A 13,514-nucleotide genomic window follows, 5' to 3' on the forward strand; every position below is an offset into this window, starting at 1 on the left:
AAAAAAAATTGTGGCAAGGAAATGATACAAAATACATGTGCATACAATCAGTTAAGAAGGACATGCATTTGTTTGCTGCCGTCAGTGTGCTTGGTGCTTTATGGAAATTAGCTCCCTGCCCCAGGAAGTTTGCAGAGTGGGATGTAAAGACTTTAAATTTAAAAAATACCCAAGCAAGTTTGGTTTAGGCAAGAGCTGTAGCTCGGTCTTAGGGCATCTACTTTGCATGCAAGAGGTCCTAGCTTCAGTCCAGGGCGTCTCCAGCCAGGCCTGGGAATGTCTCCAGTAGAGCCACTACCAGTCAGTATTGACAGTGCTGAGCTAGATGAACCAAGGACCTGACTCAGTAGAAGGCAGCATCCTAGATGATGGTGATTAAACACATGACTGCAAATCCTCTTTTGTTGGTGGGGAGTGCTGGTGCTGTGTACAGGTGTATAGATCAATTTGGCCAAGATGTTCACTGCTTAACTATTTTTATATGATCCATTTTTTTATGCCCCATCCCAAAAGCTGTTCTATGAACCACCCTGTGATCTTTGGATGAAGGGTGGCGCACAAATAAATAATAATATTCTATGAATTAGCCGAAGAGCAGCCAAATTCTTGAAATTATAGAGCCCAGATTTTCCCTGTCTAAGCTGCTATTCTCTCAACACAGCTGGGCTGGGGACAGTCCACAACCACAACCACCCTACCCAATGCTCAAAAAGGCTACAGGAGATTCTTTCTTGTAGGTGCTGGTCCATTCGTAAGATGAGAGGTTTCCTGTGAGGCCTCTACAGTATGTCTCTTGGGGTTATGTACCATCTCATTACACATAGAGAGCAACGCCTGTTGGACTGAAAGCTGGGCGTTCCAAGGTTGACATGACTAAACGCAGTGAAAGAGCAGGTCCTCCTCTCTGTTGGAAAGGGCAGGTTGCCCTAGGGATTCAGAGGTCTCTGGGACAGCCTATGGGAAGCTGCCTTATTCCAGGCCATAATCATCCATCTGTCTAGCCCAGTCTTGTCTACTTTGACTGACTGAGACTCTCTAGAGTCTTGGGCAAAGTTTCCCATCACTTGCTCCTTCTTTCTGAAGGAGAGATGGTGAAGGTTGAAGTTTGGACCTTCAGCATTCAAAGCAGTTACTTTAGCCCTGGGCTAAGTTCCCTCTTTCTTGGCATCCCCACACTTCCTAAGTTCCTACTTTTTAGTACCTTAAGTTGTGTTAACTTCTAAAGAGAAGGGAGGGGGGCTGAGCATGCTCAGTTGATATTCATGCCGCAGTGAAATAAAGGCACTCTACTAATGCTATTGACCTCATCTGTTCCATTTTTTTTAAAAAAAACCAAACTGTATTGTTTACCACTTAAACAGCCATTTAGATGTATAGTTAAAAAATATATAGTCCTAGTTAAAAATCCAAAAACTGGATTATTCACCTCAAAGCTGCAATGCAAGGATGTAAGGTGACGACTTCCAACTCTACATTTCTATGCTTCTAACTCAAATCTCTCCCTGCCAATTTACACAGAACCATTAGTCCCCCTTAAAGAGGGGTATTTTCAGCATTTTTTCAGGTAGTAAAAGAAAGAGAAATAAGTGCAAAGCTCTGTCATCTCATCTTACAATAGTAACCTCTCCTGCCCCTACAGAAACTATCCTATCTTCACTTGACCTTTTCCCTCTGTCTGTGAAATTGCTGGAAAAGTGTAGGATGAATACTCTGGCCCAGCTCTAGACATTGCCCTTTGCTTTTATAGACTGGGACCCTATAATGTGTTAAAGAGGGGACTGCTCAGTTACTCAGGAAGGTGGGAAATATGTTCTGCATATGTTCAGAGACATTTTCCTGCTGTAAAAGCCCCAGATAATGCTAATACAACTTGTAATTGATCCCAGAAGTTGGTTGGGGGTGGCTGTGACTATTCTAAAAATAATCATTTAAAAAATATATCAGCACATCTTTCTTGTTTGCTTGTTTATTTATCTTCCAAAAACTCCCCTACATACACTTTAAAACTGAAACCACTCAGGACATTGCAAAGCTCCAGAAATGTACCCCACAAAAAAGTTATTAAGACTGGTCATGTATTTCATCTTCCATTATATTTCTGACACAACCTTAACATTTCAGGCACTACCACTTCTGAATAATGAAACTGGCATGGCTCTCTCTCTCTCTCTCTCTCTCTCTCTCTCTCTCTCTCTCTCTCATTAAAGAATAATAAAAATAAATTATTTACAGCAAAAAATTGGACAGGGTTCTGTGAATGGATTCCTGCCTTTTTAGAGATTTGCTTTACTCTCCCTTTGTGCCTTTTGGGTTGATAAGCCAGAGTAAAAGCCAGCAGCCCATTCCCTCACCTCCTAAAATAAATCCGCCAGCAGCTGCAGAAACAAAGAGGTCATGAAAAGTAAGTACTGTACAAATACCAAGTATAGAAAGCAAACATAAATGAGTGTAAAATGAAGACAACATTGGGGAGAGAGGGAAGAAGAAAAGGAGTATGAAAGAAATACAGATTTCCCTAAAACACCAAAATGAAGAACCCTGAAAGCTAATAAAATGATCTACCAACAGGGAGAAAATGTAAATAATTAATTGGAAAAGGGCAACAGGTGTCAAGAACGGCCTGTCCCCAAAAAGGAGCTGGAAAAGCATCAGAAAAGAACAACCAAAAAACCAAAGGGGTGGAGCACCTCCCTCATGTGGAAAGGTTATATTTGGGGTTTTTTAGTTTAGGAAAAAGTGAGGGTAAAGAGGTGAGGGGCAGGATAGAGCTGCATTATATTACTGATGGTATGGAGAAATACTAGAACTCAGGGTGATCCAATGAAAGCAACTGGGCAGAACTCATCAGCTGCATCACCAACAGGGCCTGCCCTGCCAATTGTAGAGGCTGAGATGGTTGCTATTGGTCAAGATGTTCTTTCACTACTTGGATCCCAGTCCATATGGTTATACTAACACCTTGAACTGCGCCTGGTATCTCACTGGCAGCCATTATGGCTTTGGTGACACTGGGTCCCACCAGGCTGCCCCATTGCGTGTTCAGACCCAGAAACCTCCCCCCTAAATAAATTCACACATGACTCAAATTTTGGTTTGGTTTTTGGCAGAATTTATGCCACAACTTTATTGATTACAATAAAAAAATTCCTTCCAGTAGCACCTTAAAGACCAACTAAGTTAGTTCTTGGTATGAGCTTTCGTGTGCATGCATGTGACACCACCTTATACCGCAAACCAACTGACCGACAAACATATCTACATGCCTCTAGCTACCATCCCAAACATACCAAACAGTCCATTGTATATAGCCAGGCACTACGTTACAGCCGCATCTGTTCCAATTCTACAGACAGAGACTCTCACCTAAGAGATCTACAGCAAACCTTCTCAGAACTAAAATACCCAGCAGATGAAGTTAGACAACAGATCAACAGAGCCAGACTGATACCCAGAGAGAACTTGCTGCAAGACAGACCCAAAAAAGAAAATAACAGAACACCTCTAGTCATCACATACAGCTCCCAAGTTAAAACAGTACAACGCATCATCAGAGATCTACAACCTCTCCTGGACAATGACAGTTCTCTTTCTCAAGCTCTGGGAGGAAGACCTTTCATTGCCTACAGACAGCCACCCAATCTTAAACAACTCCTAACCCACAATAATACTACAACCAGACTTAACACAGACACTGGCACCAGAGCCTGCAATAAACCCAGATGCCAACTTTGCTGCCACATACACCCGGACAACACCATTACTGGCCCCAACAACATCACACATACCATCTCGGGACTATTTAATTGCTCATCGTCTAACATTGTGTATGCCATCAAATGCCAACAGTGTCCTTCAGCTCTCTATATTGGACAAACAGGCCAAACCTTACGCCAAAGAATAAACGGACATAAATCTGACATCAAGAATCACAGAACAGAGAAACCAGTAGGAGAACACTTCAATCTCCCAGGACATTCTATACAAGATCTCAAAGTAGCTGTTTTACTACAAAGGAATTTCAGAAATAGACTGGAAAGAGAAGCTGCTGAATTACAACTCATTACCAAACTTAAAACCATGAAAAGACCTGGGCTGAACAAAGACATTGGATTCTTATCTCACTATAAATGACTAAACCATTTCTCACCTTCCCACCCCTTGCCTTTTCCTGTAAGACCTATTACAGTCGTTAAGAGTCGTCAAGAGGCTCTCTCAGCTATCTGCCTATCTCCCATTCCCACCACCCTTCTGAGTAACACCCCTCCCCACCTTCTCACTATATAGAAGGATCTGGCAACTTCTGTTTCAGTGTATCTGAAGAAGTGTGCATGCACACGAAAGCTCATACCAAGAACTAACTTAGTTGGTCTTTAAGGTGCTACTGGAAGGAATTTTTTTATTTTGACTATGGCAGACCAACACGGCTACCTATCTATTATTGATTACAGAAAGTGACTGATTGCATAGGCTCTGGTTTGACTAGCTCACTGCCATGCAGGTAGCGCTGACCCAGGGTTCCAGCATAGGTCAGCCAAGGGTGAACACATGGATAAGTAGAAAGCCGGGAACGGGCTATCTCCACCACCCAAATGTCCCCCTAGATTCAGGCATGGGCACAACCCCCTCTCAGGGGTTGACCAAACCATCAAGTCCCTGGATTCCTTTAGGAATACCCTTCACATAGGAATGGCGAGAGCATTCTCCCATCCATATCATCTTAAACAGAGCTTATCCACAACCTTACAAGTTGTGACAATTTGCTATGTGGCAGGCAAAACCCAAATGGCAACAGCCAATCAGTCGTGGGGAAAATTCCTGCCATGCCCCTGTCCCAACGACAGACGACAGACGACAGCAGAGCAAGGTCAAGCGCAAGCCCTAAAAGTAGGGAGAGATGGGCAAGTGTTCCGAATGCATGCGCTGAAAGAGGAAGCTCTGGGTTACGTGCATGGGCATAAATAGGTCCCTTGAACTGTTTAGACTGCGTCCCATTGGCCAGATTGCACCCAGCTTTGAGGGACATACCTATCGGGTGTTGTGGCTGACCAATCGTACCCACCCACAACACAGGGTGTCGGTTGTCCAGGTCTCACCGCAATACGTGCCCTCTTTAAGGGAGGACCTGATTTACCAATCCAGCAGCCACATTCTGCACCAGCTGTAGCCTGTCTTCATGTGGCATGAAAGGACAGGTAAGCATGGCTTCTCAAGTCTCTGCTGGGGAGGTGGGCCTGAATAGTCTCTCCCCCCCCCCCATCTTCTGAATGCAGCTTGCTAAGAATTATTGGGACCATGTGTTCACCCCTTCAGCACAGTTCTCTCTCTCTCTCAAATAGTGCAGGCAGCAATAGCTGCTTTTTAGGAGGAGGTGCCAGGTGTTGTTCACAACAAGTCTGCTGCCTCTCCTCCTGCCGTTACTAGACCATGATGAACAAATAGAAAAGCACAGCAAATTGCCAAACAACTGCCAGGGCTTGTGTTCTGGGCAGCAGTTAGAGATGAGCCAGGAGCCAGGGAACATGAGACAGGTCAGTGATCAGAACCAAAGACCAAGGCAGAAGCAGAGACCAACCAAGAACACAGCGACACACCAGAGCTCAGGAAAACTTTCGGTGGAATTGGTTCAGGTGGAAAAGAAAGCTGTGAATACTCCTAGCTGCCCAGATGATCTGATGGTAAGCCATGTAGGCAGAGTCAATCAAGAAGGATCTTCACTGAGAGAATGCTACCTTCAGCGTTTCACCACAAAAGGCAGCCATAATAATTATAATTATACCTTTATTGTCAATGTACAACCTGTGTACAATGAAATTAACTGAGCCTCCCTCCCCCACCCACAAACACTCAATCTCATTGCACTCTATGTGCTTGTCACACAACACACCAACCCCCAAAGTCAGTTGCACTATATTATTTTCCGTTCAGCAGCCTAACAGCCCACGGATAGAAATTGTTTTTTAGCTTGTTGGCACAACTGATTATACTTCTATATCTCCTGCCTGAGGGTAGAAGATTAAAGAGGTGCTGGCCGGGGTGTGAATCATTCCTGAGAATTTGTCTCGCTCTTCTAAGGCAACGATCCCTTGTGATGTCATCTAGCGGGCTCAAGGGACAGCCCATGATATCATGTGCTGTGTTCACCACCCTCTGTAAAGACTTTCTGTGATACAATACGAGAGGACACTTTCTATTGTGGACCGGTAGAAGGTCATCAATTGTTGTTTAACATTGTTCTTTCGCAAGACCCTGAGGAAATAGAATCTTTGTTGAGCCTTCATAACCACCTAAGTTATATTGTTTTTCCAAGTGAGGTCTTCACTAAGGTAAACTCCCAGGAATTTAAAGGAAGAGACTCTCTCCACACAACCCCACCCCACCCCCCGATATACAACGGGGCTAGTTCTCTTCCTCCGAAAGTCCAACACCATTTCCTTTGTCTTGCTAATATTTAAAGGTAAAGGTACCCCTGCCCGAAAGGGCCAGTCTTGACAGACTCTGGGGTTTGTGCGCCCATCTCACTTTATCGGCCGTGGGCCAGCGCTGTCCGGAGACACTTCCGGGTCACGTGGCCAGCGTGACAAAGCTGCATCTGGCGAGCCAGCGCAGCACACGGAACGCCGTTTACCTTCCCGCTGGTAAGCGGTACCTATTTATCTACTTGCACCGAGGGGTGCTTTCGAACTGCTAGGTTGGCAGGCGCTGGGACCGAGCAGCGGGAGCGCACCCCGCCGCGGGGATTCGAACCGCCAACCTTTCGATCGGCAAGCCCTAGGCGCTGAGGCTTTTACCCACAGCGCCACCAGCGTCCCTAATATTTGCTAATATTTGCTAAATATAATGCTAATATTTAGGTGCAAGTTATTCTCTAGGCACTATGTAGATACCTTTTTGAACCTCCCCACTATACGCTGATTCATCTCCACCAGCCATACAGATATTCCAGCAGCTCTTGACAAAAGAATCATATAATTATAGATCTGTAGAGTCAGAAGGGACCCCAAGGGCCACCGAGTCCAAACCCCTGCAAGGCAGGAGTACAGCAGACAGGAAAACAATTACCTTCACATGTGAAACCTTGCAGCTCTGAACCATGCCAAAGAAAAAACACAATGGTAGTGGACAGTTCATTCAATCATATAGTAATATATAATCACAGCTTAGATATTTTAAAACATGTTATTTATAACTGTCTGGGAAAACTTTCAAAATGAAGGTTGAGTCAGGAGCTGAGGCCTTTGATCTTGACATGTATTTGAGCATACACAAGACTCACGTGTCCCCCCCACACACAAAGGGGCTATATGACAACAGAAGTCCTCTCATGGTAATACCCACCACTAAACATATGGTTGTGTGAATCAAGAAGTTGATTGGGAACTTCCCTCCCAAGCAGTTCATCTGCTCTGCCTTTCCCAAAGCAGAACCATGTGTGTTTGCTGCTGGAGAAGCAAAACTGCACCGTCAGCCAAACGCATAGCAGCCCCCATTAGAGATCTTGTTTGCAAGATATGCATATCCCGCAGAACAAAACTTGAACATGGTACAAAAAGCGAAGTGCAGAAGTTAGCCTGAGGGCAGCCTGTGACTTACATGCCAGCGAGTTACATGGTTTTGCATAACTCTCACTGGGGAAAGGAGAAGATGAAGACATGGTGCAGGCCAAAAGCTGCTGCTGTTGCTGCACACATTGCAGCACTTATAACTGAAGCAGGTGCTTTCTCTTGTGCAATAATAGGTTCAAATATCAGTTTATATTATATTGTGTTCTCTATTATTAAAATAGCCCACTTTCTCCTCCTCCTTTAAAAATATATAATCTGTTGCCAGCATGAATAATATAAATAACCATGTTCTTTCTTCTACCTGTTACAGTCATAGGGTGGGGGCATTGCTTTCTTACTAAGAGGGCTCACAATTATAATGGCCTAGGGCAGCCTTTTCCCCAAGCTAGTGCCCCCAAGCTAGCGGGCACTCCTATCTCCCAGAACACTGGACCTGAAAGGATGTAGGTAGTTGCCTTATACTACAATGGACTATTTCTCCATCCAGGTCAGTTATGCCAACTCTGACTGGCAGAAGCTCTCAAAGATCTCAGACGGAGGCATTTCCAATTAGAAGATAAATAGATAACCCCATTGTGTATATAAACAAAAACAAAGATCAGACAATGGTAGGGCTTTGAACCATGTGTGCACATGTCCTGAAACATTGAGCTGTGGTCCTAAAAACTGTTACAGAAGTCTTCACAATCAAATATAAATCTTCTGGCATTCAGTATGGATTATATTTGCTGCACTTCGTTTCCTATCAAAATGTACCATAAAGCCCATGCCCCTAAGGTCTACGTTATGCCTCTTCCATTAAGTTCCATAATAGTTTCTTTACAGGGACCTCTTAGCGATTTGAAATCAAAAGGTGAACTAATCCATCTGTTTGTAACCTGAATTACATTACCCAGCATGCTTGAGGAATTCTGTCTTTGCAAATTCCAATAAGAACTGACCTGATCCGCACCACCTGGAGGACTTGTGACAACTGGAGCACAGTCACCCTTCAGATTTCGCATTATTTCAGATTTTGTGATGCAGTTCTCTGCTGTAAATATGCACAGGGGGGAATGCACATTTTAGGATAAAATACATTTAGAAAAGTGTGTTTTGTGGTGAGGGGAATGCATATTTAAATGTTTAGATATGAACTTCCATGTAGATTTTAAAAATGGATAGATTAATGCAGAAGTGGCATGGGATGGACTTGGGTATGAACACATGTTAAACTGACAAAGACTAGAAATAGACAAATCCTTACTCTCTTTTATATTATAACATGCTCCAAACAACAGAGAGATCATTGCCCTCTGTACAGACCCTTCGGGCTGTTATGAGTACTGGAGGGAGCAGCCTTGGTAGTTCCACCTCCCTCAGAAGTTCAGGTAGGGGTGCCCTACTCCGTAGCAAGGCCTAAATCAGGCTTCCTCAAACTTGGCCCTCCATATGTTTTTGGCCTACAACTCCCATAATCCCCAGCTAGCAGGACCAGTGGTCAGGGATAATGGGAATTGTAGTCTCAAAAACATCTGGAGGGCTGATGTTGAGGAAGCCTGGCTTAAATTGTGGCATTTCCTCCTCACAGAAGTGTGTGCGGCACCTTCACTATACTGTTTTGAGTAGCAACATTTCTTTACCTTGGCCTTTGACACCTGAGGGCCCATCCTATTCCTGTGACTATAATCTGTTTTATCTGTTTTCAGTTGGTGTAACTGCTTTGACAAATGTATTGGCTTCCTTCCACAAACCTACACACTGAACTCAAATCCTTTCACTGCTCCTTTCTGTACTTTTTTTTTTGTGGAATAATAATTGCTCTGGTTAAAACACGATATACCCTGTCACATGACTATAACTGAGCTAGTCGGCAAAAGTAATTTTATGTATCAATTATTTAAACAGAATCTGTGATTATCCATTGGAGCAATGTGAGGGGTTGTTTTTTTTATTTTTTGCATAGAATAAGTCTTTTCTTTTTAGGGAATTGCAGCATGATAAATAAATGAATAAAGACTTGTAGCAGTGTATATCTCTGTGAAGAAAGCACTTCTGCTGTGGGAGCATGCCTATCAGAAAACTTAGAAATCACAATATTCCCAAAGGTCCTACTGTTCTGTATTAAAAAATAACTAAAGACTCCAGATGTATGTTTCCTTCCAATACATAAAATGCATTTTATGCAACAATGCCTGAGATGAGAAACTGGCTTGGCAGAGCTTACAACTATTCCACATTACTTCTTTTCATAGGGCTGCTGCTGCTACAGCAAAGCAGATTTACAGGCTATTGTGAGTGTCACAGCGTTTTGCTTGGATTAAAATTCATGACAAATCTTGCTTGCATAAATAAATCAAAGAGGCAAAAGTAAAGTTTAAACACCCATACACAGCAGCTGACATTATGCCAAAGAAGATGCATAGCACAATTTCAAATTTGCTACATAATTCAGTAATTGAGAAGAAAATTTGCCATACTGAATGAATTATGAGAGTCAACACTATTACACACAGCATAGGGTGTATATACAAGTTAGTTCACGCCCCACCTCTATTACATAGCATACTTTAACTTGGGAGCTACAGACTATGGATAATTAGAAAACACAATCCAGTTGATAACATGTATGTAGCTGATTTTTGCTACACATACATAAACTTTGTATTCATAAAATTTCATTTAGTCCACAGCCCAAAAGCAGCATTCAAGTCAATTTCATGGAGATCAGATGTAAATACCAGTGTTCAATCAAGTTTCTAGCCCATATGGAGATACCTGGGGCGGGGGGGGGGTGAAGATGTGTGCTATGTTTCTGGATCAAAGAGTAAATTAAGAAATACAATAATGTACAATATTAATTATGTTTTCATTAGTCCTTTTAGACCATCTTAAAGATTTTTAAAGAGTTGTCCCAATTTTGTTCTAAATTGGCAATCCAAAAATACAGAAACTGCTGTTGCATATGTTCACCAGCTATGCGTTCATATTACTATGGTCATTCAAACTATTTATTTATTTACAGATATTTTTATACTACCAACATTTTTTTTTAAAAAAAAGAGCTGGATCACCCATCTGGGAAAGCCTGGGTGAACAGGAAAGTTTTAAGGAGGTGCCTTAATGCCAAGACTGCTTGGTTTCCACTGGAAACACATTCCAAAGGAAGGTGCTACCACACTAAAAGCCCTTGTCTTAGTGGACATAAATAAACAATGTTTGAATTGGCTTAATTGCTTTCAGCTAGGAGTTGTGGGTTAGTTCTTGCCTCCTGCTTATTGATTTATTTCACTGACAGTCCATGGTGATGAAGAAGTTTCTCATCCCTGTTTATTAAAGGCTTGATGAAGAAACAATAAGATTATGAAAACTCAGTGTTTGATCGGGACACTACATGAAAATCTGCATAATTTTACATGGTGGCGCAGAAATTATCAGTCACCTGGATCCAATAACAAATTGTGGAAATTAATTAAGAACACTGAACAATCTATTCCAAGCATAGTTGCAGTACCCACAAATGGAATGATCACATAAGAGCCCTGCTTTCTCCTCCACTGAAAGCATTATTATAGGATATAGGAGGTCTGTGTGTGCCTCCTTAATTCCTCTCCAGCTTTCCTGTGTGATGCAAGCTACTTGAAGTCTGGAGAGCTCAAGCTCTTGTTAATAATGTATTAGCTCTCCAATTACAAACATTCTTTTTTAGTCTGGTATTTTAACTTTATCTCGAATAGTGGGCCAAAAGCTTCATTCTCTTTCTTGGCATATTTGTATTAGGGAGCAAAAGCTAGAACGTTGGCAGTGGCAAAGTTTTTATCGGTGGTTGCAAGAACAAATGAGCCCTATATACCAAACAAAGTGCTTGATTAGCCTGGAGGTAGGCTGTATGAACTCTGAATTGATTTGTAATGTTTTGTTGGGTCTCTGGACCGTAATAAAGATAGTAGTAATATTAGGGAGCATGCATTACCAAAAAATGACCAGTTTTCAATATAATTTGTTAAATTTCTGAAATTTGGCCATGTTAATGTGCCTCAGATGGTCTCAGACCTGACTTGCATTCCTTGAGTATCAATTATATTCAGGGTAAACTACCGTATTATACAAAATATTGCAGAACTGCCCTTAATTGCTGACCAAGGTGACCTAGATTTGTTCAGGATAAAATTCTCTCCCCAAAAAACCTTTTGATGTGGGCAATTTACAGAACAACAAACATTGGAGATGTAGCAGCTCATGAGCAACTCTAGGCCATGTGTTTTGAAACGGACCTGTTATTAATCCTGTCACAGGTAAAATCTATGTAATCTAATCTTTGAAACTGGAAATCACACTCAGTCACCTGATTTGTGGAAAACATGCCTGTGGGCTGAACTACCAGACCTTCAGCATTAGCAAAGTCTTTTGGAAGTTACAGTCTGCACATAAAGTGGATGTCATGGACTGGCTGGATGTAGAGGAGTGGTGAGAGGCACCAGCCGAGGAACCCCCTAGGGAACCCCCAGGGGAAGAAGGCTCAGAGCCAGGAGAATGGTCAGAGGGAGAAGGAGCAGGTCGGGAGGGGGAGGAGGTGTCAGAAGCAGAAGCGGTGACAGGGTTTGGTGAATAGGAAGAGGCTACGGCAGAGCACAGTTCAGACTCTGAGGCAGAAGCAGAAGCTGAAACCAGGGAGCCTCCCCCGCTTGCTGCAGCCAGCTCCCCTCCACCCTGGTCTCCTAGAACACGTAGAGAAATGAAACAAGTAGAAGAGGGTGGGGGCATAGATGCAGCCTGAGATTGTGGCACCTCCTGGTAGGGCTGGGGGAGGGATACCCTGGCCTAAAATTCTGGGGAGCCACTGGCAACCAATGAAGATAATCAGGGCCAGATTTAGGTTTGATGAGGCCCTAAGCTACTGAAGATCATGGGGCCCCTTATATGTCCAGGTGTACCAAATTAGTTAGAGGGTATGGCGACACCACCCACCACATCTGTGAAGCTTCAACCTACTTGCAATAGCCATCGGCAATCTGCATTGTGCAGACAGGGCTATGTTGGAGAGAAATAATGGATGGATACAAATCCTACATTAAAAAAACAAAAAGACAAAGACAAAAAAGAATCCTTTGAATAAACATTTTAACCTCCTTGGACACTCCATCAGAAACTCAGAGTAGCTATCCACGGGAAAATCAATGCCTGTAGATATATGGAGCGTGAGATGGCAGAATAGGAATTAATTTTAAAAATTGGCTGTGTCAATCAAAGCCTAACCCAGGGACTATGCTTTCCTCTTGCATTATAATAGCTGGAAGGAGCACTGCTGATTTTGTAACTCAATGTTTGCAAAGTAGACTTTGCAGCTTGGGCAACTGTCCCTTTAAAGACTGAAAAGGACCCCACCCCCCACCCCAATATTCAGCTTTCACTTCCAGGGCAGTATCTGTTGAGTTACATAATCACCTATGAAAGCTCATGCTCTTTCAGTAAAATTTTTAGTCTTAAAAATGCAAGTTAATAATCTTTTTCTGGTCTTTATCCACATGCAAATAGTCAGGATTCTGTGGGTTTCCTTTGTACTACTTCTGCAATGGATAACTTTTAAAACTTCTTTAAAAATAAAACACCTTAAGAGTAGACATTATTGTGTGACTTGTGCTGTTAGGCATGCAACTTTTCACAGTGTCCCCATGTCATTATAGGCAGCCCATATTTTCTCCCTATTCAATCTGGATTTACCATTTCCATGGAAAATGGAATTAATTATTTTTTAAAAAACTTGTCAACAACCTGCTTGCAATATCTGAATGACCTATTTGTGATATTAAGCTTCTCTCTGAAAGTGCCCTAAGTTATTAAATCATAGAACAGTTTCAGAAGCAAATGATTTCATGGTAATGCAACCTAACATATTGGAAATTGACAATATGCAAGTCATTTGGGCCATTTCTTGAAAATAACTAAATAATAATAATTTTATTATTTATACTC

The 13,514-nt window shown here is 42.4% G+C and overlaps 1 protein-coding gene across 6 annotated transcripts in view; it reads right to left on the reverse strand.

Annotated features, from left to right (window-relative positions):
- LOC308592902 (uncharacterized protein) overlaps window positions 1-13,514 on the reverse strand; it is a 72,549-nt gene that overhangs the window by 47,918 nt on the left and 11,117 nt on the right. For all 6 annotated transcript variants that reach the window (XR_014010651.1, XR_014010652.1, XR_014010654.1 and 3 more), the window contains exon 2: window positions 8,504-8,595. Coding sequence is in view for 2 of the 6 variants with exons in the window: in XM_081204957.1 (XP_081061083.1) it covers window positions 8,504-8,595 (92 nt within the window). In the remaining 4 variants the exon portion in view is untranslated. The remainder of the gene's footprint in view (window positions 1-8,503; window positions 8,596-13,514) is intronic.

Source organism: Podarcis bocagei, assembly GCF_964188305.1.
Source record: "Podarcis bocagei genome assembly, chromosome: 1".
Taxonomy (NCBI): domain Eukaryota; kingdom Metazoa; phylum Chordata; class Lepidosauria; order Squamata; family Lacertidae; genus Podarcis; species Podarcis bocagei.